Genomic DNA, 25,000 nt, shown 5'->3' with positions numbered 1-25,000 from the left:
TTGCACATTGCATGACTGCCTTGCTTGTGATGTGTGTGTAAATAATATATGTCCTTGTGTGCAATGTACCCCGTTCGTCGTGTCCTATTTCCCTTTTGAAAAGCCATCTTGCATCGTTGAATGAGTAGTGGGTTTTGAACGCCCGGTAAAGAGAATCCGATCCGTCGAGGTCGGCGATAACACCGCTCTGTTATCACTGTAGTACGGAACGGGCCGCTTCAATGGTTCGTGTCCCAGGCCGACCTGTGGCGCGGTGCAGCCCCTCGGTAGGTTACCTGCGCAGGTACTTAGGTATATCGACATTCGGCGATTCATCCTATTTCGCGCGGGTAGAATGCGAACTGGGCTGTGGTGAGGTTAAACCCCCACCCGTGACTGGTTCCTGGCGGTAGTTCCAGGAGGGTCACGACTGAATTGTCCGTCCGGTGGGCGACGCGGTTGTGATTGGAGTTACGCGGCGGATCGCACGCCGGCGGGCGCAAATTTGTGACACTGGTGTCAGGAGTGTGGGATTCAAATCCATCCCGCCGACAACTAAATTCATGGGAATCGGACCAAGGGTGTGTGGAGCGACCCTCAATTCCCATTAAATTTCGAGCGATTTAAAAATTAATTCCATGAAATAAGATGGCTTTTCAAGGCGAACGGGTGCCGGGTGGATTAGAAATGTGTCATAACGTAGGATCCATGGCCCGGGATGGATCTTCTGTGTATCGACTCGCCGCTGATGTTAATCCATGGGAGAGCTCAACCCCATATACTGAGCAGGGACTTTGCCGACAAACGAACTCAGAGTCGCACAATAGCGGCGCGATCGCACCTCAGCGCAACACGGAGCAGGCGGCTATTATTAGCGCAACGAACGCACGCCACGAGGCGTGGGCTCCCAATCAACAATTCACACCACATGGCTATGCCAGGCGAGGCAGGCGGACATTGGCAAACTTCGGGCACAACTGGGGATGTTGGGGCAAAGGTGGAGCGGTACGAGGATTATATCGAGAAGGTGCAAATTGGACTGGACGAGGCACAGCGGCGTGGACGAGCTTCAGAAAAAGTATGTGCGCTTGGAGTCACAACAATTGACCAATGCAAAGAAACTAATTCAGGAGCTGGAAGAGAAAAAATGTGAACGCGATTTGGAAGTAAAGCAACGAAAGGAAGAGATAGGATCAGGCAATCAGGACAGAGAAAGCCTAGAACGGAAGATAGAAATAGGAAAGGAATGGTAGGAAGGCCGAGAGAGATACGATGACAAAATGGACGAATTGAGGGAGGAAGCATTGGAAAGTGGTGCGGAAATGAGGGAGGAAGCATGCAAATTAAGAGAGGAATTATGGGAAAAAGCTTCTGAGTTACAAAAACACCGAAGCAAAGAGAGGAAATAAAACTACAAAATGAGCTGAGGATGTTAAGAGAGGAAAGAACGAGAGCGGAGAATGAAACGTTCAGGAACCACACTGTACAGATGAACAGCTGGAAGCGAAGGCCGGATTAAAGAATGAGGAACAAGAAAGAGTAATGAAGGAAGAACAAATGAGAGGAGAAAGAAATCAGCCAACTGAAGGAAACCACGAGATTGCAGAATGAGGAACAAGGAAGACAGTGGAATAGAAAACAAAAAGAGTATGAATTTGAAACTGAACGACAAAAGGAAAAAAATAGGTTGGAATACGAGGAGAAAGTGAAGGAGCAAGGAATGAAGGAGAAAGTCAATTGAAGGAGACGAGATTGGAGAAGAAAGAACGAGAGGAACAGTGGGATAGAAAACAAAAAGAACAACATGAATTTGAGGTTGACCAATTGAAAGAAAAGGCAAGGTTGGAGTACGAGGAGATAGAGAAAGAACAACGAACGAAACAGGAACAAGAACTAAGCCAGTTGAAAAACGATGAGATTGGAGGTTGAAAAGCATGAGGAGCAGTGGGAGAGAAAACAAAAACTATACGAGTTTGAAATTAACCAGCTCGAGGGGAGAGCAAAATTTGAGTCCACAGAGATGGAAAAACTCCGGAAAGAGAACAAACAACTCAAAAAGCTCCGAGAGGATGAACGACTCAAAAGGAGCCAGGAAGTAGAACAGCACAATGAGGTGGGATGTGTGACAGCACCACAGGGAATAATGTTAGTGGTGCAGGACTTGATTGATATCACTCGTTTGATGAAACAACAATTAGGGCAAACCCTGAAAATTGAGACAAGGGAGGTAATGGGTGATGAGGTGACTGAGTTTGCAGAGACACGGGAGATAGAGGGTGGATTAAAAGGACCTAAGGACGAACACACACACACATGGAGGTAGCGAGGCTTAATGGGGGCGAGCTGGCAGAACGTGTTGTGACCCGGTGCAAGCTGCTGGATGGCCTCCTTTGGGAACGTAGGGGACGCTATGCTCCCTTGAAGCTGATCGCGACCAGGTGGGTTCTGTCGTGTCAAGCGAGTTAGAGGGGGCTCGTGCTGTGGACAGGTGCACGTGCAGCTTGGGGGGTATGGAGACCCTGGGACCCCTAGTGGTGGTGCGAATCTCCAGTGTGGTTGTGCAGGTGTGTGTGTTTGCGAGTGTGCGGAGATGCGTGCTTTCCAGCACACATGGTGTGAGTGAGACCCCCTGTGCAAGTGAAATGTTGTGTGTGAGGTCGCTGTATGTGAGGGAGATGACTGTGGGCATGCGGGAGAACGCAGCCGCGTCTCCGAGTGTGAATGTAATGGTGAGGTATGTGAGCGTCGTGACACGCAGGTGTGCGTGGGTCGAATGGAGACGGTGACATATGGACAAAGGCCGAGTAGCGGCCGTAGCTGGATTGGGGACCGCGCCGGGTTTACCCAGCGGCGAGCACGAGGTTCGTGCCATGCTACGCATGAGACCGCCGCGTGCGCTGCTGCTGGAGTGAAACCCGGTCCGTAAACGCCAGCGGTGGATGATAGCCGATCCCGCGGACGGACAGAAGGTAGGCTGGATATGGATTTGGACCGGACGGGTTCTCCACACGGGCGTGTGTGTGTGAAGCTCTGTGTGGCCTGCGCAGTGTGTTCTGTTCGCAGAGCGCACGATGCAGGTCATGGACGGGCAGAGCACATGTGTTCGCGTGGGGAACCCCTCGAAATGCGAGGTTTGCTTTGAATGCGCAGAGTGACATCATGGCTGCACGCGTGGTTGGAATCTGGCAGGAGGGTGAATCCGTGCTGGATGGTTACGTCCAGGAGGGATGAGGTACAAGGTGCGCGAACAGCTGCCATGACGTCACGCGGACGGTGAGTTGCTGCGCTGGTGTGCGCATAAGAGAGGAAAAAAAAAATAGCAAGCCTCGCTTCGGGTGAACAGGATTCCCGGGCAAGGGGTGGAAGACCCCCTTGGCCTGGGCACAGGATACCACTAGTTAGGGGGAAGGGTTAGCTTAGCTGGACTGGCTCCATGGGGCAGGGATAAGTCCTCATGGGGCCCTTGGAATGGATTAGTTTGAGGGATTCAGCTTAAACTTAGGATGGAAATGGGATTTTTTTTTTTGGATTTTGAGGACAGAGACCGACTTTGAGTATGTAGAGGGGACGTAGCTTAGCTAGGTAGATTTAAAGAATGTGCTATAATGTAAGGGATGACGAGGGAGCACGAGGTAGTTAGGGGATGTTGTCAGAAGGATGGCCGAGTTCAGTGATGAAGAGTGAAGTGGAAACATGTTGATTGAGTGAGTCCAGCGGGTCTGTGTGTATGGAGTGAATGTGGTATGCATGGTGCGCTGAGTGATTGGGGGGAGGAGTGATTCCCACGCAAGGGACCCCGGGGTCAGAGTAATGCGAGTTAGTGGGTTAGTCAAATTGGCAAAATGGAGGTCGTTTTGCTGTTGGTGGGGAAGTAGGCTCGGAACCTGTTTGGAGGGGTGCAGGAGCCCTGTTGACGGGCTGGGAGTGTGGCTGCGAACGGTGAGTATCGCTGAATGGGTACCCCGGGCACCGGGCTAGTCGGCCGCGGTAGGCCAAGGGTCCATGGGGGGCGGGGATAGCGTAGTGGGCACGGGTGACCCGCATGATGTGGGGCCCGGGGCGCCATATGCCACGGGGGCAGTGTACTCGGAACGGGTGACCCTCGGAAAGGGACCCGGGGCGCCAACACGCCACGTGGGCATCGAGGGAGAGTCGCCAGAGAGGGCACTCCCCAGTTTTAGGTAGCTGGTAGGCTCGGAGGCAGTGTAGTGCCTGGGGGTGCCATTGTTGGAGAATCGGCAGAGTGTAGTTCCTGCCAAGGGAGTCACGTGTCCCAGCCATGAGACCGTGTGAGGGCACTGAGGAGAAAATTGGAGGGCATGACCCGAAATTGTGAGGACACCAACACAGGCGACGGGAATTTTGGTTGTTAGAACCGATAGTTTAAGCGAGAGGCGCTTGTTGAAAGCCCGGGGTAGTTTGGTTAATAATTGTTAGGGTAGATAGGAAGTGTACCCCTCCGCCCCATCCATCCCTTAGCTCTCGTTGTGGGCCGCTGGACCCACTTTGGGTAAAGAAGATCGCTGAAATCTGAGGAGGCCATTCTGAGGCTTTATTGGGCCTCGACACAGGACGCTAGCTCTCCCTTATTCCCCTCCAGGAAGGGAATGTAGGGGATGGGAGTAGGCAAGGGCATGATAGGTTAGCCGAACAAGGACGATAAAGGGGGTGAGGAGACGAGTTATAGAGGGGGAAGTAAAAATAAAAATAAAAACAAAAAAATAAGTTGGGGCTAAATTGATTTTTGACAAATTAAGGGGGTGGGTATGAACAGAGACAGGCAAAGGCGATAGGTTGGGAGGGAGACAGAAGGGTAGGTCCGAGCCCGCCTTCCGAGTGGCCACCACCGCACTCCCTCCACCAACCTCCATTTCAAGGCAAAAGGCTGGCCAACTTCATCTGCTGGCTGTTTTTGCTGCGAGGCCTGTGCTGGCCACGTCATCTGCTGGCTGTTGCTGCAAGGCCTGCACCGGTCGGATCGCCTGCTGGCTGTTACTTCAAGGCCTGTGCCGGTCAGCTACACCACCGGCTGTTTTTGTTACAACGGCCTTGTTTCGCCATGCCATGCCTTGCCTGCCCACCTTTGCCTTGGCCCATGCCCACCAGCCCCTGTTCTGTTTTGCATTCCCCCCCCTGTTCATTACCATGTGTGCCAGGATCATCGTGCAAATTGCAGGGACTGCCCTGATGGCAGCTGCAACACGGGACTGCACCGGAGGCCCGTGCACCGTTGTTTGTTTGCATCCATCCATCCATCCATCCATCCACCGTTCATTGCTGTGTTGCTTGAGCCAACACCATCCGCGTGCCGCAGGGACTGCCCTGTAGGCAGCCGCACCCTGAGACTGCATTTGTGCAGCCCGTGCACCGTTTGTTGTTCGCTGCGTTCATTTCAAAAGGGGAGGCCTTGGACTGCGTGTGAGTAGCCGGCCACATCCCCTGTCACCTGCATTGTTCATGAGCCAGAGACTGCGTGTGAGCAGCCTGGCTCCCTGCTTTTTCCCACAGAGTCCATAGATCCTGGGCCATGGTTTAGTGTAAAATTTGTAAGGAAAAGATGTAATTGTAAATGTGTTTTGCGCCCCTGGCATGTGAGTCTTAGCGCCGGTAATTTATTTAAGTCATCTGTATGAGTGGGTTTGTTTAGTTAGTTTCTCAGCCCGTGGGTTATTTATTTTGGGGACACGAATACACTGAATGTTGCACTCAGGGATCCAAAGGTAAATCGTACTTGGGGAAAACTTACACATGATGGCACACGGAAATTCGACGACTCGGGACGAGTCTGTAAAAAGGGGAGGGGGTGGTGTTACGGCTGTGGAAATTTGCAATACATCATGAAGGTTCCTTCGATCAGTTATCCCGGTAAGTTTATGTGCAGATAGGTTTCCCCACCGTTGTTTAGAGGCATTTGTTCATGTTCACCGGGCTGCGACTCTTTGAGATGGACATTTTTCTTTATCTATCATTATTTTGAACCACGCAAACAACAACCGCCACCAAGTACGCCACAATGCCAAGCACGCAACAAACCTCCACACAAACAACCACCACCATCTTCACCACTACGTCCGCTTCCGAACGCCATCCTTCACGGACCACACTACGACGGTTTCCGCGTCGGAAACCGTCCGAGAACGTCAAACAAAGGCGCCAAGGAAGGAACTGCGATGACGCGTGGGTTTTCCTGCCTATTTTCCCCGCGCTTGGTGTGAAGGGAAGGGGGCAGGGCAGCTCGCTTCTGATTGGTGGATGCACGGCGTGAGGCGGTCAGAGTGAGGGCACGCCCCTTTTCGAGAAGCTTCTCGAAGGAAGGTGGAGCCAGAAGCGGGGCGGGGCGAAGGGCGGAGCCCCGTGCTATAAAGGGCGGACCGCTCGCGAGGCTAGAGAGCTCTTCTTTGTCCATGGTTTCTTCTTTTTCCTCTCGTTTGCGCTGGTCTCCCTTCCTCGCTGGATTCCTGCGCTCGGGGTCCTGTGAGCGGCCTGTTGGCGGGAGACGCGGACGGAAGGCGCAGCAGTGCCGGTTGTGTGGTGGACCTGCGCGTCTGGACGAGGAGCGCCGGAGAGAGCTTGCCGGCCACGTGGGAGGCCCGGAACCAGGCGCGACCACGCTGACGGTCGTGGGAGCGGGACGTCGCGACTCGCCGACCACCGAGAGGGGCAGGTAACCTGCCACGGTCTCGCGGGACCCGTTCGGTCCTCCAGGTCCCGCGTTATAAAGGTCCGCGGACCTCGTCTGCCACCCTCGTCTTTGGGGGTGGCCATTTATTGCTTTTGAACGAATGTTGGTGGCACCGTGTCCTGTGAAGTAGACCTGCCTAAGTGGCGGTGCATGTACATTATTGCTCGTAGTCGGTGGTATTGCTTTTGTTTCTTGCTTGCACATTGCATGACTGCCTTGCTTGTGATGTGTATGTAAATAATAAATGTTCTTGTGTGCAATGTACCCCGCTCGTCATGTCCTATTTCCCTTTTTTGAAAAGCCATCTTGCATCGTTGAATGAGTAGTGGGTTTTGAACACTCGGTAAAGAGAATCGGATCCGTCGAGGTCGGCGATAACACCGCTCGGTTATCACTGTAGTATGGAACGGACCGCTTAAGCGGTTCGTGTCCCAGGCCGACCTGCGCCGCGGTGCAGCCCCTCGGTAGGTTACCCGCGCAGCTACTTAGGTATATCGACATTCGGCGATTCACCCTATTTCGCGCGGGTAGAATGCGGACTGGGCTGTGGTGAGGTTAAACCCCCACCCGTGACTGGTTCCTGGCGGTAGTTCCAGGAGGGTCATGACTGAATTGTCAGTCCGGTGGGTGACGCGGTTGCGATCAGAGTTACGCGGCCGATCGCACGCCGGCGTGCGCGAATTCGTAACTATATATATATATATATATATATATATATATATATATATATATATATATATATATATATATATATATATATATATATATATATATATATATATGTATATGTTGTTGTGAATCTGGAAGCCATGAGCACACAGACATTCAGGTTCCTATAGATTAGTTATCTCGGTAAGTACGTGTTTAATAGATGGCCCTTTCCCTAGTCTAACGGGTCATTAAATGTTCCTGCGCTGTGATTTATTATAATAGTCAGGTTTTCTTTTCGTTCATTTTTACACCACTGACATTGCCGCCGACCACACCGCATCGCCCTCGCCTGCATTCGCTTCCTCCACCTGGCCAATCGTGGGGTTTGCTACCCGTTTTGGCAAATGAGAGGAACCCGAGGGTGCATGCGCAGAAGGTCGTCTGGTGTGAAGAAGGCGGAGCTCGGGGAGTGGCCACGCGGTGGCCCTCGACCAATCGAGGTGAAGCGGTAGGCGGAGCCACGAAACTCCCCTGCTGGAGACTCCGCCCAGAGGGATGGGAGCGCCCCGCCCACCGCGCGCCTGTCCAATGGCGAGCGGACAAGGAGTCGAACGATGTTTCCTGTCCAATGGGAGAGCGATTGGGGAGGAGACAAGCTTTCGACTGAGCGGGAGGGGGGCGGATATAAGGGTCCTGAGAAGATTATCAGGGTCGGCTCTCTTGAAGTTGCTCTGGTACAGTTCTGTCCTCTCCTCCCGCTTCTTCGCTTCCCGGCTCATCACTTTGGCCTCTCGGGCAACCGGCCTCATCCCAGCTCTGGAGCCTACGTCTCGTCCCTTTGCGCCTGGCCAGTGCGGCAACATCAGCCCCAAAAGAAGGGGACGTCCAGCCGTGCTACGCGGCCAGGTAGCCTGCCGCCCCCTGGCTCTCTCAGCCGGACTGTCCTCCTCGGCTGGAGAGCCACAATAAAGACCCGAGAGGGTGTGTGTGTGTGTGTGTGTGTGTGTGTGTGTGTGTGTGTGTGTGTGTGTGTGTGTGTGTGTGTGTGTGTGTGTGTGTGTGTGTGTGTGTGTGTGTGTGTGTGTGTGTCCGTCTGATAAGTAGTGAACTGTTAAGTGCTTTTGCCTGTATATTATTTGCCTTGCTTGATATTCGGTATAGCTCTCCTCTTGCATGCTCCCCTCTTCCCCCTTCATTGGTAAATAAATATACCCAATTGTTTAAATGTACTCAGCTCGTCTTGTCATTTCTCCATTGACTGGGTGTGTCGTGTGTGTGTGGGAAAGTGAGCAGTAATTGCCGCTACAACGGAGTAACAGGATAATTGGGCCGGCGGAATTCGGCGATTATAAAACCGCTCGGCATCACACACGGAACGGGCTCGCTTCCGTACGAGTTCCGTCGAGGGTGAAATACCCCGGTAGCTGGATCATGTGGGTACTTAGGTAAATTGAAGTTGGCAGTCGACTCTACCCCACGTGGTCTACCCATTGGCGTATTTCGGTCCAAAATAACCAGGACCCGCCGACCTCGGACTTCTCCGGGCCGGCAATCTGTAATTACGGGCGATCGAGCCGAGGCGGCCCCACTGCTCCATCGAGGGTCGTGCTCGTGGCGACTCGCTGGCCAAACCACAACAATATAATGGGAGTAAGCCTGGAACTTCTGACACTTTTCTCCGAACATATTTTGTTCATACTTCCGAAATCTTCACATTATGTGTTCCATGTATTTACGCAGGTGATAGCGGATTCAAAAAATCGAATATAGGTTGAATTTTCAAAGAGGGAATCGATGACATCACAATCAGCAGCGTTTGGTGGCAAACCGACGGCCGGGCCCCAGACGATGTGCTTTATTTAACTAAGTCCATGAGTTCAGGACGTTTGTTCAACTCAGCATTTACGACTTTTATCCTGCCATGTTGTTAATCTGTTGATTGAGGTTATATAGAAACGATGAATATGTCAAATCGTTCATGTTACTCATCCGGCACTTTGTGTCAAGGCCAACAATCCAAAGCGACCGGTCTCAAACGCAACCATTGGCACCTAGACACACCACCAATATGAACTGAGCTGTTGAATGTGGTGAAAAACATCCAAAGAAACTACCGTAACCGAGTATTGTGACCCTGTCTCCCATACCCGTTGTAGACGGGCATCTACTAGTTATACCAACAAGGAAAAAAAAATCTCTTGTATGTCTTCATTTAGATGCTTTTTTTTTTAAACATCTTTGCCATCAAAATATCGCGGATCACTGCTATTTCTGAAAGTGGCCACCAACAAATGTCCATCTACAAAACAAACGTGGATGTATGAATCAAATGTGAATGATCTGTCTGTTTATAAATATGAGGGGTACCTGGTGAAAAATTAACTTGCACCCTTTCAAAATCGAGCGAATAAATTATTGAAATGTCGGCTGCTTTTTTTTTTTTCTTATCCTTTCCTCACCTGTGTTGCAAAGAAAGGAAAGGCGGTGTATAATCAGAAATGCTGTTTGATCAGGTGATTCTATTGGTTATCTATCTACAATTCCAGCAATCTCTGTGTCTGTCTGTGACCGCTGTTTCTCGACAACCACTGGTCTGATCTAATTGCAACTTGCCAGCTATATTTCTGGGGACCTGAGTATGTGCCTTTTCAAGGTTTGATATTGTTGCGGATTCGCGCCCGCCGGGTGCGAGTGGCCACGTAACTCGAATCGCGGCACGTCGCCCACCGGACGGACAATCCCGTCGCGACCCTCTCGGACTAACGCCGGGAACTAGTTTTGGGTGGGCCTTTCGGCCTCACCACGATCGTGCCAATCGGCCCCCCCGCGTGGGATAGGGTTGCTCGCCAAATTCGACCTACCTAAGTACCCACACGGAGGGTAGACTGGGCGATCGCACCTCGCCGCAGGTCGACTTCGGACACGGGCCACTTTAAGCGACCCGTTCCGTACTATCGGGATAACAGAGCGGTGTTATCGTCAACCTCGACGGTTCGATTAATTATTGGGCGTATTTAGCCCACGACCAACCCTTTACGTGAAGTAAGATGGAGATTCAATAAAAGAAAAGACGAAGTGAAACGGGAAAAACAGTTCAACATAAAGCACATTTATTCCGCGGCAAACGGAAAGCACACATATATAATTATACACCAAAAGCAAATGTAAAAGTAGAAGAAACACAACAATTCTGCACAAAAAGCAAATGCAACAATGCAGATCTACTACCGACTACCGAGCACACGGCAACACTTATACAGTTTTACTTCACAGATGGCGCCGACAACACATATACTCAAAGCAAAAGAAAAAGGGACCACCCTCAACTACAAGGGGGCAGACGGGCCTGGGGCCGAGACCGCGTCGAGCCTACCCGTCTGGTGATGAGCCGCAAAATGGCGGCGGCGCCCCGACTCCGCGGGCCTCACTGGCACTGCCTGGAATGGGGTGGGAACGGGGCCCCCTTCTCACACTATCTCAGCGCGGGGGGAAACAGGAGGGGGTTGTTGATGCTCGGGGGGGGGGGGGGGGAAGAGGATATCTGGATGGCTTGGGTCCCGCGACGAGCGACTCCACTGCGACCTCGATCGCGTTACCGGCCTCCCCTCTCCGCAGCTCCCCGACTCTGACACGAGCGCCAACCTCCACAAAGATCCTTGGCTTCTCCAGCCTCCCCGGACCCCGACAGACACTCTCTCGACTGCCTTCGCCGCCGCCACAACTCTCCAACTCTCCCACTCTCCACTCTTCTCAACTCCGTCCAACTGCCTCGATTCGCTCCGCGCTCGGTGCTTTATAGTCCGACAGGAGAAATCATATGCAGATTTTTGGATCAGGAATCGCTCGGCGGCGGAGCCACGCTCCCCATTGGACAGAGGAAAAGTGGGCGTGAATGATTCTTGATCCGCGAATCTGCATATAGCGATTATACTCCGACGCACCTGGAGGCGGGGCCAAATCGCCCCATGCTCGCTGATAGGACAGAACGGAAGTGGGCGTGAATCGTTCTTGATCCGATTTCTCGGAAAGGCTGGTGTTTTTGCACCCGCTGCTCCGTGCGCGCCCTGTACGAGTCCAGTATCGGTGCCCACAAGCGGCGCGGGAATGGCGGTGATGCGATGGTTGCGAGGGCGAGATGTGACGGTAAAGGTCGTGGCTGTTGGCGTTGTTGTTGTTGTGAAGCGGCGTTGCGGTTGGTGCTTGTTGTGTGATGCTGTTGAGACGTGGTTGGTGGTGGTTGTGGTGGTAGTAATGGCGGCTGGTCCAAAATAAAGATAGTAAAAGAAAAACGGCTATCTAAAAGGGTCGCAGCCCGAATGAATGACATTTATTCCCTCTAAACAACGGGTTTGGACTAACTACACATCTACTTACAGAGATATCTCACCTAAGGGACCTGAATGGTGGTTTGCGAATTTCGTCAACCACAACAATATTAATCGGACAATTGGTTCTCAAGTTATGGCCATTTATTCACCAAACCAATGACAGGACACGTTGCTGCGGAGGCGTGGCCGATGGGGAAAGGGCGCCATTTAGTTACCAATGACAGGACATGTTGCTGTGTAGGCGTGGCCGTTGGGGAAGAGATCCTTAGCCGCGTTCCCCATTATGGGTTACAACGTACGGACTTCCGGATAGTGATGACTTTCTGTATTCTAATAATTTCTCGATTTCTTATGCACATTTCACAATGGCCCAATCCAGTCGTAGTTTACGAGAGCGAAGGAACGGCTATCTAAAACGATAAAAGAAAAACGGCTATCTAAAAGGGTCGCAGCCCGAATGAATGACATTTATTCCCTCTAAACAACGGGTTTGGACTAACTACACATATACTTACAGAGATATCTCACCTCATGGACCTGAATGGTGGTTTGCGAATTTCGTCAACCACAACACTACCCCCTCCCCTTTTTTACAGACTCGTCCCGAGTCATCAAATTTTCGTGTGCCATCATGTGTAGTTTTCCCCTAGTACATTTTACCTACGGATCCCTGAGTGCGACATTCATGGTATTCGTGTCCCCAAAATAAATAACCTGAGGGCTGAGTAAATAACTAAACAAACCCACTCACACGGACGACTTAAATAAAATTGCCGGCGCTAAGACAGACATGCCGGGGGCGCACTCATATTTACAGTACATCTTAACCTTAGCTTACAAATATTACACGAAACCATGGCCCAGGATCAATGAACTCTGCAAAAAGAAAGCAGTTAGCAGGGAGCCAGGCTGCTCGCACGCAGTCTCTGGCTCAAACAATGCAGGTGACAGGGAACGTGGCTGGCTGCTCACACGCATTCCAAGGCCTTCCCTTTTGAAAATGAACCCAGTGAACCACAACGGTGCATGGGCTGCACAAACGCAGTCTCCTTGCCAGCTCAAGTGGCACACGCAATGAGCTCAACGGATGGATGGATGGATGAACGCAAACACTGTGCACGGGCCGCCACTGCAGGCCCGTGTTGTAGCTGCCAACAGGGCAGTTCTTGCAGCTTGCAAACTGTTGCCTTGCGGATCCTGGCGCACATGGAAATGAACAGGGGGGGGGGGGCAAAGCAAAAATTGAACGGGGCTGGTGAACAGGGGCAGTGGGCATGGCATGGCAAAGGCAGCAGGCAAACACAGCCCGCAGAAGAAGGCCGCTGCAGGCAAACACAGCCGGCAGACGAACTGGCCGGCACAGGCCTTGCAGAAAACAGATGCAGACGATCCGGCCGGTACAGGCCTTGCAGCACAGCAGCTGCAGCCGATCCAGCCGGCACAGGCCTTGCAGCAAAACAACAGCTGCCGATGAAGTGGGCCGGCCTTTGCCTTGCAGCAACGCAGCCAGCAGATGAAGCTGGCCAGCCTTTGCCGTTCAGTGGAGGTTGGTGGAGGGAGTGCGGTGGTGCTGGCCACTCGGAAGGCGGGCTCGGACCTACCCTACGGTCTCCCTCCCAACCTATCGCCTTTGCCTGTCACTGTCTATACCCACTCCCTTAATTTGTCAAACCCCAATTTAGCCCCAACTTATTTTTACTTCCCCACTATAAATCGTCCCCTAACCCCCTTTATCGTCCTTGTTCGGCTAACCTATCCTGTCACCTGGCCTACTCCCAACCCCTACGTTCCCTTCCCGGAGGGGAATAAGGGAGAGCTAGCGTCCTGTGTCGAGGCCCAATCCAAGCCTCAGGATGGCCTCCCCCAGAGTTCAGCGATCTATAACCAAAGTGGGTCCAGCGGCCCACAACGAAAGCGAGGGGATGGATGGTGCGGAGGGGTACACTTCCTAATCTACCCTATCCATTTAACTGTTAAACTACCCCGGGGCTTTCAACAAGCGCCTCTCGCTTAAACTATTGGTTCTAACAACCCAGATTCCCGTCGCCTGTGTTGGTGTCCTCACAATTTCGGGCCTCGCCCCCCAATTTTCTCTCTGTGCCCTCACACGGTCTCATGGCTGGGACGCGTGGCTCCCCTTGGCAGGCACGACCCTCTGCCGAATCTCCAGCTATGGCACCCCCGGGCACTACACTGCCTCCGAGCCTACCAGCTCCCTAACACCGGGGAGTGCCCCCCATGGCACCTCCCCTGAAACGCACACGTGGCAGGCTGGCTTCCCAGGCCCCTTTCCGAGGGTCACCCGTGCCCACAACACTGCCCACGCGGCTATTGGCGCCCCGGGCCCCCGCACCAAGCAGGCGCACCCGTGCCCACTACGCTATCCCGGCCCCCCATGGGCCCTTGGCCTACCACGGCCGACTAGCCTGGTGCCCGGGGTACCCACTCAGCGATACTCACCTTTCGCAGCCACGCTCCCAGCCCATCAACAGGGCTCCTGCACCCCTTCAAACAGGTTTCGAGCCTACATTCACACCAACAACAAAACGACCTCCATTTTGTAAATTTGACTAACCCAGCTAACTCACTCTACACTGACCCCGGGGTCCCTTGGGCGGGAGTCACTCCTCCCCCCAATCACTCATCGCACCATGCATTCCCCATTCGCTCCATACACACAGACCCGCTGGCCTCACTCACTCACCAAGCACATGTTTCCACTTCACTCACCAACAACTCTTCAACACACTCACCACTGAATTCTGCCATCCTTCTAACTACATCCCCTAACTAACTCGTGCTCCCACGTTGTCCCTTAAACTACAGCACGTTCCATTTAACACTACGTAGCTAAGCTACGTCCCCGCTACACATCCACAAGTCTGTCACTGTCTCCAAATAATCCCATTAATCAATTTCCCAACCTAAATCTCGCTACAATCCCTCTAACTCATCCATTCCACGGACTCCATGAGGACTTACCCCTGCCCCATGAAGTCGGTCTAGCTAAGCTAACCCTTCCCCCTAACTAGTTTCCATCCTGTGCCCTGGTAAGGGGGTCTTCCACCCCTTGCCCGGGAATCCTGTGCACCCGAAAGTGAGGCTTTTTTTTTTTTTTTTTTACATGCGCATCACCAGCGCGGCAACTCACAGCTCGCGCACTTTGCACCTGCCCGTGACGTCATGCAGCTGCACGTGTACCTCGTCCCTCCTTGGACGGTACCATCCGGCAGGGATACCCCTCCTGCCGGATTCCAACCCCGCGTGCAGCCATGACGTCACCGTGCACATAAAAAAAAAAAGCCCCACGTCTCGAGGGGTTCCCCACGCGAACACGTGCTCTGCCCGTTGGAGCGCAACACACACGCCCGCGTGGAGAACCCGTTCGGTCCAAATCCGTTTACCTGCCTAAACTTTGTCCGTCCGCGGGATCGGCAAATCCACCGCGTGCGTTTCCGGACCGGGACTTCACTTTCGCAAGCGAGCACGTGGGGGTCTCGTGCGTTGCACAGCACGGACCGCACGCTCGCTGCTGGGCGAACCCGGCACGGTTCCCGAAACAGCTACAGCCGCTACTCGGCTTTCTTTCCTCTGTCGCAGTCTCCGTCGCCATTCAACACACGCACTCCCGCGTGTTACGACGCTAACACACCTCACCATTAAACTCACACCGGGAGACGCGGCTGCATGTTCACACATGCCGATCGACATCTCCCTTACACACAGCGATCTTGCACACGCTGTCTCTCTCACACTCGGCCTCTCACTCACGCATGCCATTAACCTCGCACACGTGGCTCCACTCACTCGCGGCCTTTCACTCACTCGTGCCATTTCCCTCACACAAACCATACTACTCACACACGCGGGGGCACTCATCCGCGGTGCCTCACTCATACACCGTGCCTCACTCACACACGCGGGGGCACTCAACCGCGGTGTTTCACTCACACACGGCGCGCTGGGAAGCACGCCCTTCTGCACACTTACCACCACACCACTCACACACGGGGTCTTTGTCACCCACCCGGTCGCTCTCACACACGCCCTTGCACCCACACTATGCGTGCGTTGCAGCACGCATTTCGCCACACTCATGAACACACACCTCGACACCACACACACCGGGACAACCACACTGGGGATTAGTGTCCCCACAAGGGTCTCCGGGGCCTCTATACCCCCCAAGCTTTCCGTGCACACGTTCGCAGCACTCCTCCCCCCGAACTCGCTCGACACGACCGAACCCACCTGGTCGTGACTCGCTTCAAGGGGGCATACTCCCTCCCCTCGTTCCTGGAGGAGGCCATCCAACTGCTCGCACCGGGTCTCTACCCAGTCCGCGAGCTCACCCTCATTATCCTCCACTACCTACGTGTGTGTGTGTGCGTCACTTACCCCGTCTTCATCGTGTAGTCTTCCCTCTATCGTTCCCATCTCCCGTGTCTCTGCCAACTCAGTCACCTCTTCCCTTTTACTATCTCTTGTCTCAACTATTATTTCCGTCTCTTCCCTTGTTATCTCCCTCGTGCACGTCTCCGTCACCCCAATTAGTTTTTCCCTCTCGTTCACCGTCACTTTTTCCGTCACGACCCTCGCCCAACACGTCTCACGAATTACTTTGTCACCCGCCTCCACCGCGGGCCTGACAGCCGTTGCCCTCCCTCCCAGCTCGTTCGCTCCCACACGTGGAGTCGCCATTTTAAGCTCCACGGTTACTGCCTTCATGCCCGCCTGCAGGCTCCGGCCCATGTTCTGCGTCTCACCCCGCAGCTCTTTCATTTCTTCCTTCATGTTTGTTTCCATTTCATTCATTTGCTTGTTCATGCCTTTTTATTTCGTTTGTGTTTGTATCCATTTTTGTTTTCATTTCGTGCATGTCCCCACTGATTCCTGCCAGCATGGCGTATAGCTGGGCCATGTCGGGTGCACTCAGCTGAGCCGATTCGGCAAGGATCGGGGGGTTTTGGTGGAGAGGGGGAGGGGAGGTGTCATACACCGCGGCCGCCGCCGCACCTATTTCGGGCTCTGGGTTCAGTTGGGGGAGTTCGTTTTCCTGCACAACCAACATTTCCTGCACGGGGTTTTCATCCTGGACCATGGATTCTACACATTCTAAATCCATTTCTAATACCCCCGGCTCCCGCTCGCCTTGAGACGCCATCTTATTTCTCGTAAAAGGTTAATTTGAATCGCTCGTAATTTGGAGGGAATCGGGGGTCGCTCCTCTCACCCCTGGACCGATTCCCGTGAATTTAGCTGGAGACAGGAGAGCCCGTTTTCCCGCTCTCCGACACCAGTGCCGCGAGGAGGGGGATGGGTTTGTATCCCACTCCTGACACCAAATGTTGCGGATTCGCGCCCGCCGGCGTGCGAGCGGCCACGTAACTCGAATCGCGGCACGTCGCCCACTGGACGGACAATCCCGTCGCGACCCTCTCGGACTAACGCCGGGAACTAGTCACGGGTGGGCCTTTCGGCCTCACCACGATCGTGCCAATCGGCCCCCCCGCGTGGGATAGGGTTGCTCGCCAAATTCGACCTACCTAAGTACCCACACGGAGGGTAGACCGGGCGATCGCACCTCGCCGCAGGTCGACTTCGGACACGGGCCACTTTAAGCGACCCGTTCCGTACTATCGGGATAACCGAGCGGTGTTATCGTCAACCTCGACGGTTCGATTAATTATTGGGCATATTTAGCCCACGACCAACCCTTTACGTGAGCTAAGATGGAGATTCAATAAAAGAAAAGATGAAGCGAAACGGGAAAAACAGTTCAACATAAAGCACATTTATTCCGCGGCAAACGGAAAGCACACATATACAATTATACACCAAAAGCAAATGTAAAAGTAGAAGAAACACAACAATTCTGCACAAAAAGCAAATGCAACAATGCAGATCTACTACCGACTACCGAGCACACGGCAACACTTATACAGTTTTACTTCACAGACGGCGCCGACAACACATATACTCAAAGCAAAAGAAAAAGGGACCACCCTCAACTACAAGGGGGCAGACGGGCCTGGGGCCGAGACCACGTCGAGCCTACCCGTCTGGTGATGAGCCGCAAGATGGCGGCGGCGCCCTGACTCCGCGGGCCTCGCTGGCACTGCCTGGAATGGGGTGGGAACGGGGCCCCCTTCTCACACTATCTCAGCGCGGGGGGAAACAGGAGGGGGTTGTTGATGCTCGGGGGGGGGGGGGAAGAGGATATCTGGATGGCTTGGGTCCCGCGACGAGCGACTCCACTGCGACCTCGATCGCGTTACCGGCCTCCCCTCTCCGCAGCTCCCCGACTCTGACACGAGCGCCGACCTCCACAAAGATCCTTGGCTTCTCCAGCCTCCCCGGACCCCGACAGACACTCTCTCGACTGCCTTCGCCGCCGCCACAACTCTCCAACTCTCCCACTCTCCACTCTTCTCAACTCCGTCCAACTGCCTCGATTCGCTCCGCGCTCGGTGCTTTATAGTCCGACAGGAGAAATCATATGCAGATTTTTGGATCAGGAATCGCTCGGGGGCGGAGCCACGCTCCCCATTGGACAGAGGAAAAGTGGGCGTGAATGATTCTTGATCCGCGAATCTGCATATAGCGATTATACTCCGACGCACCTGGAGGCGGGGCCAAATCGCCCCATGCTCGCTGATAGGACGGAACATAAGTGGGCGTGAATCGTTCTTGATCCGATTTCTCGGAAAGGCTGGTGTTTTTGCACCCGCTGCTCGGTGCGCGCCCTGTACGAGTCCAGTATCGGTGCCCACAAGCGGCGCGGGAATGGCGGTGATGCGATGGTTGCGAGGGCGAGATGTGACGGTAAAGGTCGTGGCTGTTGGCGTTGTTGTTGTTGTGAAGCGGCGTTGCGGTTGGTGGTTGTTGTGTGATGCTGTTGAGACGTGGTTGGTGGTGGTTGTGGTGGTAGTAATGGCGGCTGGTCCAAAATAAAGATAGTAAAAGAAAAACGGCTATCTAAAAGGGTCGCAGCCCGAATGAATGACATTTATTCCCTCTAAACAACGGGTTTGGACTAACTACACATATACTTACAGAGATATCTCACCTAAGGGACCTGAATGGTGGTTTGCGAATTTCGTCAACCACAACAATATTAATCGGACAATTGGTTCTCAAGTTATGGCCATTTATTCACCAAACCAATGACAGGACACGTTGCTGCGGAGGCGTGGCCGATGGGGAAAGGGCGCCATTTAGTTACCAATGACAGGACATGTTGCTGTGTAGGCGTGGCCGTTGGGGAAGAGATCCTTAGCCGCGTTCCCCATTATGGGTTACAACGTACGGACTTCCGGATAGTGATGACTTTCTGTATTCTAATAATTTCTCGATTTCTTATGCACATTTCACAATGGCCCAATCCAGTCGTAGTTTACGAGAGCGAAGGAACGGCCTGTGTGTTTGTTTGAAAGTAAAAAAAAAATTTTTTGTACGTACGGGCATGCGAGAGCGAAGGAACGGCCTGTGTAGTTGTTGTTTCTGGCACTCGGTTTGAGTTTTTTTTTTGCACGTACGGCCACACACGTACGTGCACGCACAAGCATGAATAAAATGGAAATGTTGAAAAAAAAAAAAGTATTGAAAATAGATGGCATAAAAAAAAATCTGAATGATATGACAAACGGGATCGAATGAGACTCACCATTATTAGTCAGTTCCGAAGGAAGTGACATGAAATGGGGTCCATGTCCGTCCGTCTGTCCACAATCAATCTTTCGATCATTATTCTGCAACCTGTGGTCAGAATGACTTGAAACTCAGAGGGATGATACTTGGGGAGATGCCCCAGAACCCCCCTGCAATAAAATTTCAAATTTGTCACCAATTGACTTAGTTAATTAGTCTAATCAATTAATTGTCAAAGTCTTAAAACTCGTACACTATTCATAGTTTTTGCTTCTGGTTTGGTATAATGGTGTTATGGAACAATGTCTACAACTTGTCTGAGTGGTTTTTTTTTCCAGAATTTCTGTCCAGGAGGAAAGATAATGAGTATGAAGTTCATTAGGGCCAATTAATCTTCAAAGTCCTAAAACTCCAAGAGTATTCATAGTTTTTGCTTTTTGTATGGTATAATGCTTCTATGGAACAATGTCTACACCTTATCGCAGCGTTTTTTTTTTTTTATCCCGCTCCGGCACCCTTGGTGCGGAGGCATTATGTTTCCGGGTTGTCCATCCGGATTTTCGTTTACGCGATAACTCAAGAAGCAAATTGTAGAATTTCATCAAAATTGGTAAAAAGGTAAAGTAAGACAGGGCAATTAAGTGATTAGATTTTGGGCCAGATGTGATAAAGGTCACAGGTCAAAGGTCAAGGTCAAACTCTGAAATTTTACTGTTTTATGCCTAACTCAAATATTGGACAGAATTTCATGAAACTTGGTACAAAGGTGAAGTTAGACAGGGCAATTAACTGATTAGATTTTGTGCCAGATATGATAAAGGTCAAGGGTCAAATATGTCAATACTCAAGTGTATGTGCGGGAGAGTGGAGGCATATCCGTCGACTGCGCGCAGTCGAATTACTCTACTTTTTTTTTCTTCTGAATTTTTGCCCAGGAAGAAAGATAATGAGTCTTAATGAGTATGAAGTTCATTAGGGCTAGAATAAAAACAATGAATGTTAATGAATATATCCAATATCGATGAAGTCGGAACTGACCAGGGCCCACGGGCCGCTTTATTTTAAGTGAAGAAGAAGATGAAGGAAGTTATTGTAAACTTGTGCACTCGTGTACTGTACTGCCTTGTCCTGCGTATGACAAAAGCAGCTCACATTTGAAGTGTATTGATGGTGTGCACAAAACTTTGAGTTTCTGTATCACATAAACCAAAGGGTATCCTTGGTATCGTTTATGATTCTAAATATATTAACAACCAAAGTTGTGCGGGTCTCTTTGGAACACCCTGTATCGATCAGGAGGGATTTGGGGATAATTTCCTCCAAATCTTGTTTCTTTTGCAATTTCTTCCAGGTTCAGCAATTTTTTTCTTTATTTTTTGCGAGATTGATTGGACAATACCTGAATGTAGAATCTGGAAAGCCAAATGTAACATAAACTGGCTAATTTTTGTTTACAGATGGTTTGTCACTTCATTATCAAAGCCATTGTTTTTCTAAGCATGGCTTCATAGTTATTTTTTTTATACCTTTTTTTGATTAGGTGTTGGTGGCCAGATACATTGCTGTTCTCAGTAAATGGATGAACAAGGAATATTTGTTTTATTTTCAAAGTGAATGTTTAGGTAGAGGGGAGGTGGGTGATTAAGGTCATGTGGGACGCAGTTTTTGCACAAACTAAAGGGAAACGAAGATAAGTATTTTGCTGTATTCTTATATTTTCCTTTCACTCAACAAATTCCAGTGATTATGCACGAAATACCTGGATGGAGTCGATGAGGGTTAGGGAAGGTATGGTGGTGGGGGTGAGGAATGTTCACAGGCACTTAGCTTTTCAAGTGTGCAGAGCTTATAGGACAAGGGAACAATTGTAGGAAGTGAAAGTTAGAAACACTAAACCTAAAAGTGGTCTCGACGTCTAAGATGATATTTGTCACGTGAATGTCGTAGATGGTGTTACTGATTTCTTCGGAAGTTATAAATGTCAACGCTCAAATATGATTATATACACATACCCATTTGAATGCAATCTTTTAAAATATGTGCAAATTTGAATAGTATGAAGAATTTTGGGTGTGCATATAGATTATTCGTTTTTTTTCTTTCCCCTTCTGTTTGACTCTGTAGGCTCCGTACGCTCTCGAGTGGTGGCAGTGTTGCCTCCCCTCCCCCATCCCCTGCGTTGCCAAAATACAAACTTGCTGACCATCGGTATGGTCGGGAAGAAATGCTTGCACTTTATATTAAGGACCACAAGGTGAGTGTTTTGTAGAAGTTTTTCTTTTATCATCGTTTGTTTGTCTTTCTTTCTTTATTTTTTCAGCCTGATGTTGGCTTAATGATTAGGGTGGTGGGCTTGGGATCTAAGGGTCCTGAGTTCAAATCCCGCTTTGCCGTTGAATCGATACCAGGTGGGGTTGACTCAGCCTGTCATCCTTCCAAGGTCGGCAAAATGAGTACCAGCTTGCTGGGATGTCCCAGTGTGTGCCCCGGTTTGGAATAGGTACACCGTATCCCTGCGTGCCGTGAGAGAGGACTTAAAGGGTTGGCATCAGGAAGGGCATCTGGCCATAAAAAAAAACAAAAAAACAGTGCCTCACAAAGGGAGCGATGTTGAAATATTGTCATGGGACCTGCAAGGCTAACCCCCGATCTCGCAGGGAAAAGTGTCCCTAAAAGTGTGTGTGTGTGTGTGTGTGTGTGTGTGTGTGTGTGTGTGTGTGTGTGTGTGTGTGTGTGTGTGTGTGTGTGTGTGTGTGTGTGTGTGTGTGTGTGTGTATTTCTTTTTCTTTCTTTCTCTTTTTTTTCTCTTTCTCTTTCTCTCTTTCTCTCTCTCTTTCTCTTTCTCTTTCTCTCTTTCTCTTTCTCTCTTTCTCTTTCTTTCTTTTTTTTTTTTTCTTTCTTAACTTGAGATGAGCATTGATTCTTCAACCACATAATGTTTTTGTGCTGAATGAACATCTCATTGAAGTTTGACATTTGATTGTTTGTTTATTTTTTCAATTTGTATTATATCCAAATATCACCTCTTCACTGTTATGGAGCCAACAACTCCTGTGCTACACATTTACATTTGTTGCAAACGTCCTAACCAACAGGGGGCATCTGTCACGCACCCACCCTGTTTGAGCCTTCATTATACAATACAAACTGTGGCATGCTGCTTATCCTTTTTGATTGCTGTCCACAAATGTGACCATGTCTCTTGTTGTCAAGTGCCTTAAGAAACTGTGTGCTCGATAGTGTCCTGCCTTCCTGACTCCATTCGCTTTGGTTTTTTTTTTTCTGTACAATGGGCCACATTCAGAGCTGTGTGGAAGAGGCGATGGTTGCCGTAGGCACAGTAACATCGTACCTTGGAAAAGCTGTGTATCTCCATGTTGTTCTGGATGACATTGCCCACCTCCCTGGAGGTGGTTCCTTAATTTCAGTGATGGCAAGCATCCGAGACTTCTATGCAAATCAAACGAGGTTCTTGGATGTTTTGTCTGCTGTGACCACAAATAAAGTCCCATTGAGATTTCTGTGTTATCCACCGTGGTACTCCATTATGGCCACATGAATTGTCTCCATCCACGAGGGGCCACTAGTCTGAGATGCCTGACATGTCACCTCATTGACTGATGTGCAACACGACTTGGGAAAGCCTAGATAGTTGAGCAGATGAGGCAAGGCATAACATTACCACATCACGCAGGCCTAATGCCCAATGGAGCCCAAAAATGAACAGTATGGCATATGTAGTAACTCCAGTCCAGGCAGAATCATCCTGCAGCAATATTCAGCACTTCCTGGCTTGACCTGTAGGCAATTTTCATCCCTTCTATACCTTAAGGAGTGAGAACCTTGATCTGCGTGCTGTCATCTTTAACCCTTTGTAGATCTTTAACGGTCCACAGAATCAGAAAAAAATAAATAATTACCTTTGATGTGATTCTATTGATTTTTAAGTTATTTTTAAAAATTGATTTAAGTGATTTATAGATCCCATGACACTCAAAACTTTATGGTTATTTATATATTAACTTGACCTTCCTAGTGAAGAAATCACCCATGTTTCTTTTATAAAATCAAAAATGGGATAATTAGACCAATATTTCGAACATTTTTGGTGCTTTTCACAACTTGCTATGCCCCACCCCTTAAAAAAGTTGACTTCAGCGAACCGCAGCCTTCACGTCATATGCAGAACGCGACTCGCACAGAGTGGATTGACTCGATGTCATGCGCCGTATAAGTCCATTGAGTCCATTGTGACCATACTCTGTACAGAGCGTTGGTGCTGCCGAAGCAGTCTCCTTGGCTATTGGGCACAATCCTGGACAGGTCGCCACTCTGACGCAGGGTACTTGAATGACTCGGTCATCCCAGCAAGCTGGTACTCATTTTGCCGACCTCGGAAGGATGGCAGGCTGAGTCAACCCCCTGGTGAATTAATTCAGCGAGCAACGAGGCTTGAACTCAGGACCCTCGGATCCCAAGCCGCCACCCTAACCACTGAGCCAACACTAGGCTACATGCGCCGTATAAAGTACGTACAAATGCATTGTGCACATGTGTTTGCTATCTCACTGATCGTCTTAATTCCTGTGATTGTTTCGCGGAAAAGAAATTCTGCTTCTGAGCCGTGTATGCACAACAATCACGAGGCAATTATTTATCCCTTTACTACCTTATCGTAGTCGTGTACAAATCCAATACATGTACGCACAATAATGGGCTATACCATGTCCACAAAATATAAAATGTGACTGTTGAACCTTTCCATTAAAAAAGAAACTTACAGGGACATACAAGTAAAATACTAAAGATTAATATTGCATCATTTCAAGGCGCAAGGAGATAATTTTAAAATGAAACAATGTGAAAAACCACACCCACATTTTGCAGCTTATTGAATTGTTCGTTGAAACCAGCCTGCTGGGATAGGTACGATTCCACATACATGCAAGCCAGGTATGGCTGCACTCGACATACATGGGTTTATTCTAAAGTGAAGGTACTGCTTCCATTGGCTTGCTATTCATTAACATTTAGCCAAAATGCTGTAATAAATGAACAGGGAAAAATATGTTGGCACAACTATGAAAGACAAATTTATCTGTCCTATTACACGACCTCAGAGCCTCGGGACTCTTACTCATTGACTTGTACATTGTGTGCATGCTAATACAAGTTACTTGTCAACTCTAGAGTCTAGAATAGTCTGATAAATCCGTCGTCCGTCCCACTAGTCCGATAAATCTGACGTGCTGTAGCTTTCTTTTATTATTCTCTTTTCTTCATTGTTTCCTACTGGCGCTACATGACGACAGTTGGAATAAAATAAATAAAAATGCAACAGAACGTCACATTTATCGGACTACTCTAGACAATTGTGTCGCAAGGTGTGTTCTGCACACAAGTTTTCATCGTATCCGGACAGCGAGATTGCTTCGTTTTATGCGTGGAGAGACACGGCCGATGACATGGACTGGCCTTGCTTGTAATTCATTCGCCGCGGAGAAACGTCCGCTGCGCTGGTCACGTCACTAAAATAATTCTGATATCGAGCAGTATGCAAGTAGAATTTACATTATTGAATTATGAATAGGATTTAGTCTAACCAGTTATTGCCAAGTCTTCCTTCGATGTCCTCCCGATCATCATGAACTCTGGGAATTTCATCGCCAGTTTCCTCTGCTTGTCCTGCTTCGGGCGCGAACTGGTAAGA

The 25,000-nt window shown here is 50.3% G+C and overlaps 1 protein-coding gene across 1 annotated transcript in view; it reads left to right on the top strand.

Moving 5' to 3' along the window:
* Positions 1-25,000, top strand: part of GIGYF2 (GRB10 interacting GYF protein 2) — a 412,728-nt gene that overhangs the window by 25,066 nt on the left and 362,662 nt on the right. Inside the window, exon 3 of the mRNA XM_085898803.1 lies at positions 21,415-21,544. Coding sequence (XP_085754929.1) covers positions 21,415-21,544 — 130 coding nt within the window. The remainder of the gene's footprint in view (positions 1-21,414; positions 21,545-25,000) is intronic.

Source organism: Eptatretus burgeri, chromosome 10 (genome assembly GCF_056783735.1).
Source record: "Eptatretus burgeri isolate ZD-2024b chromosome 10, Ebu_testis_v1, whole genome shotgun sequence".
Classification (NCBI taxonomy): Eukaryota; Metazoa; Chordata; class Myxini; order Myxiniformes; family Myxinidae; genus Eptatretus; species Eptatretus burgeri.
The sequence above is the reverse complement of the archived record's forward strand: the minus strand, read 5'-3'. Positions and strand labels throughout refer to the sequence as shown.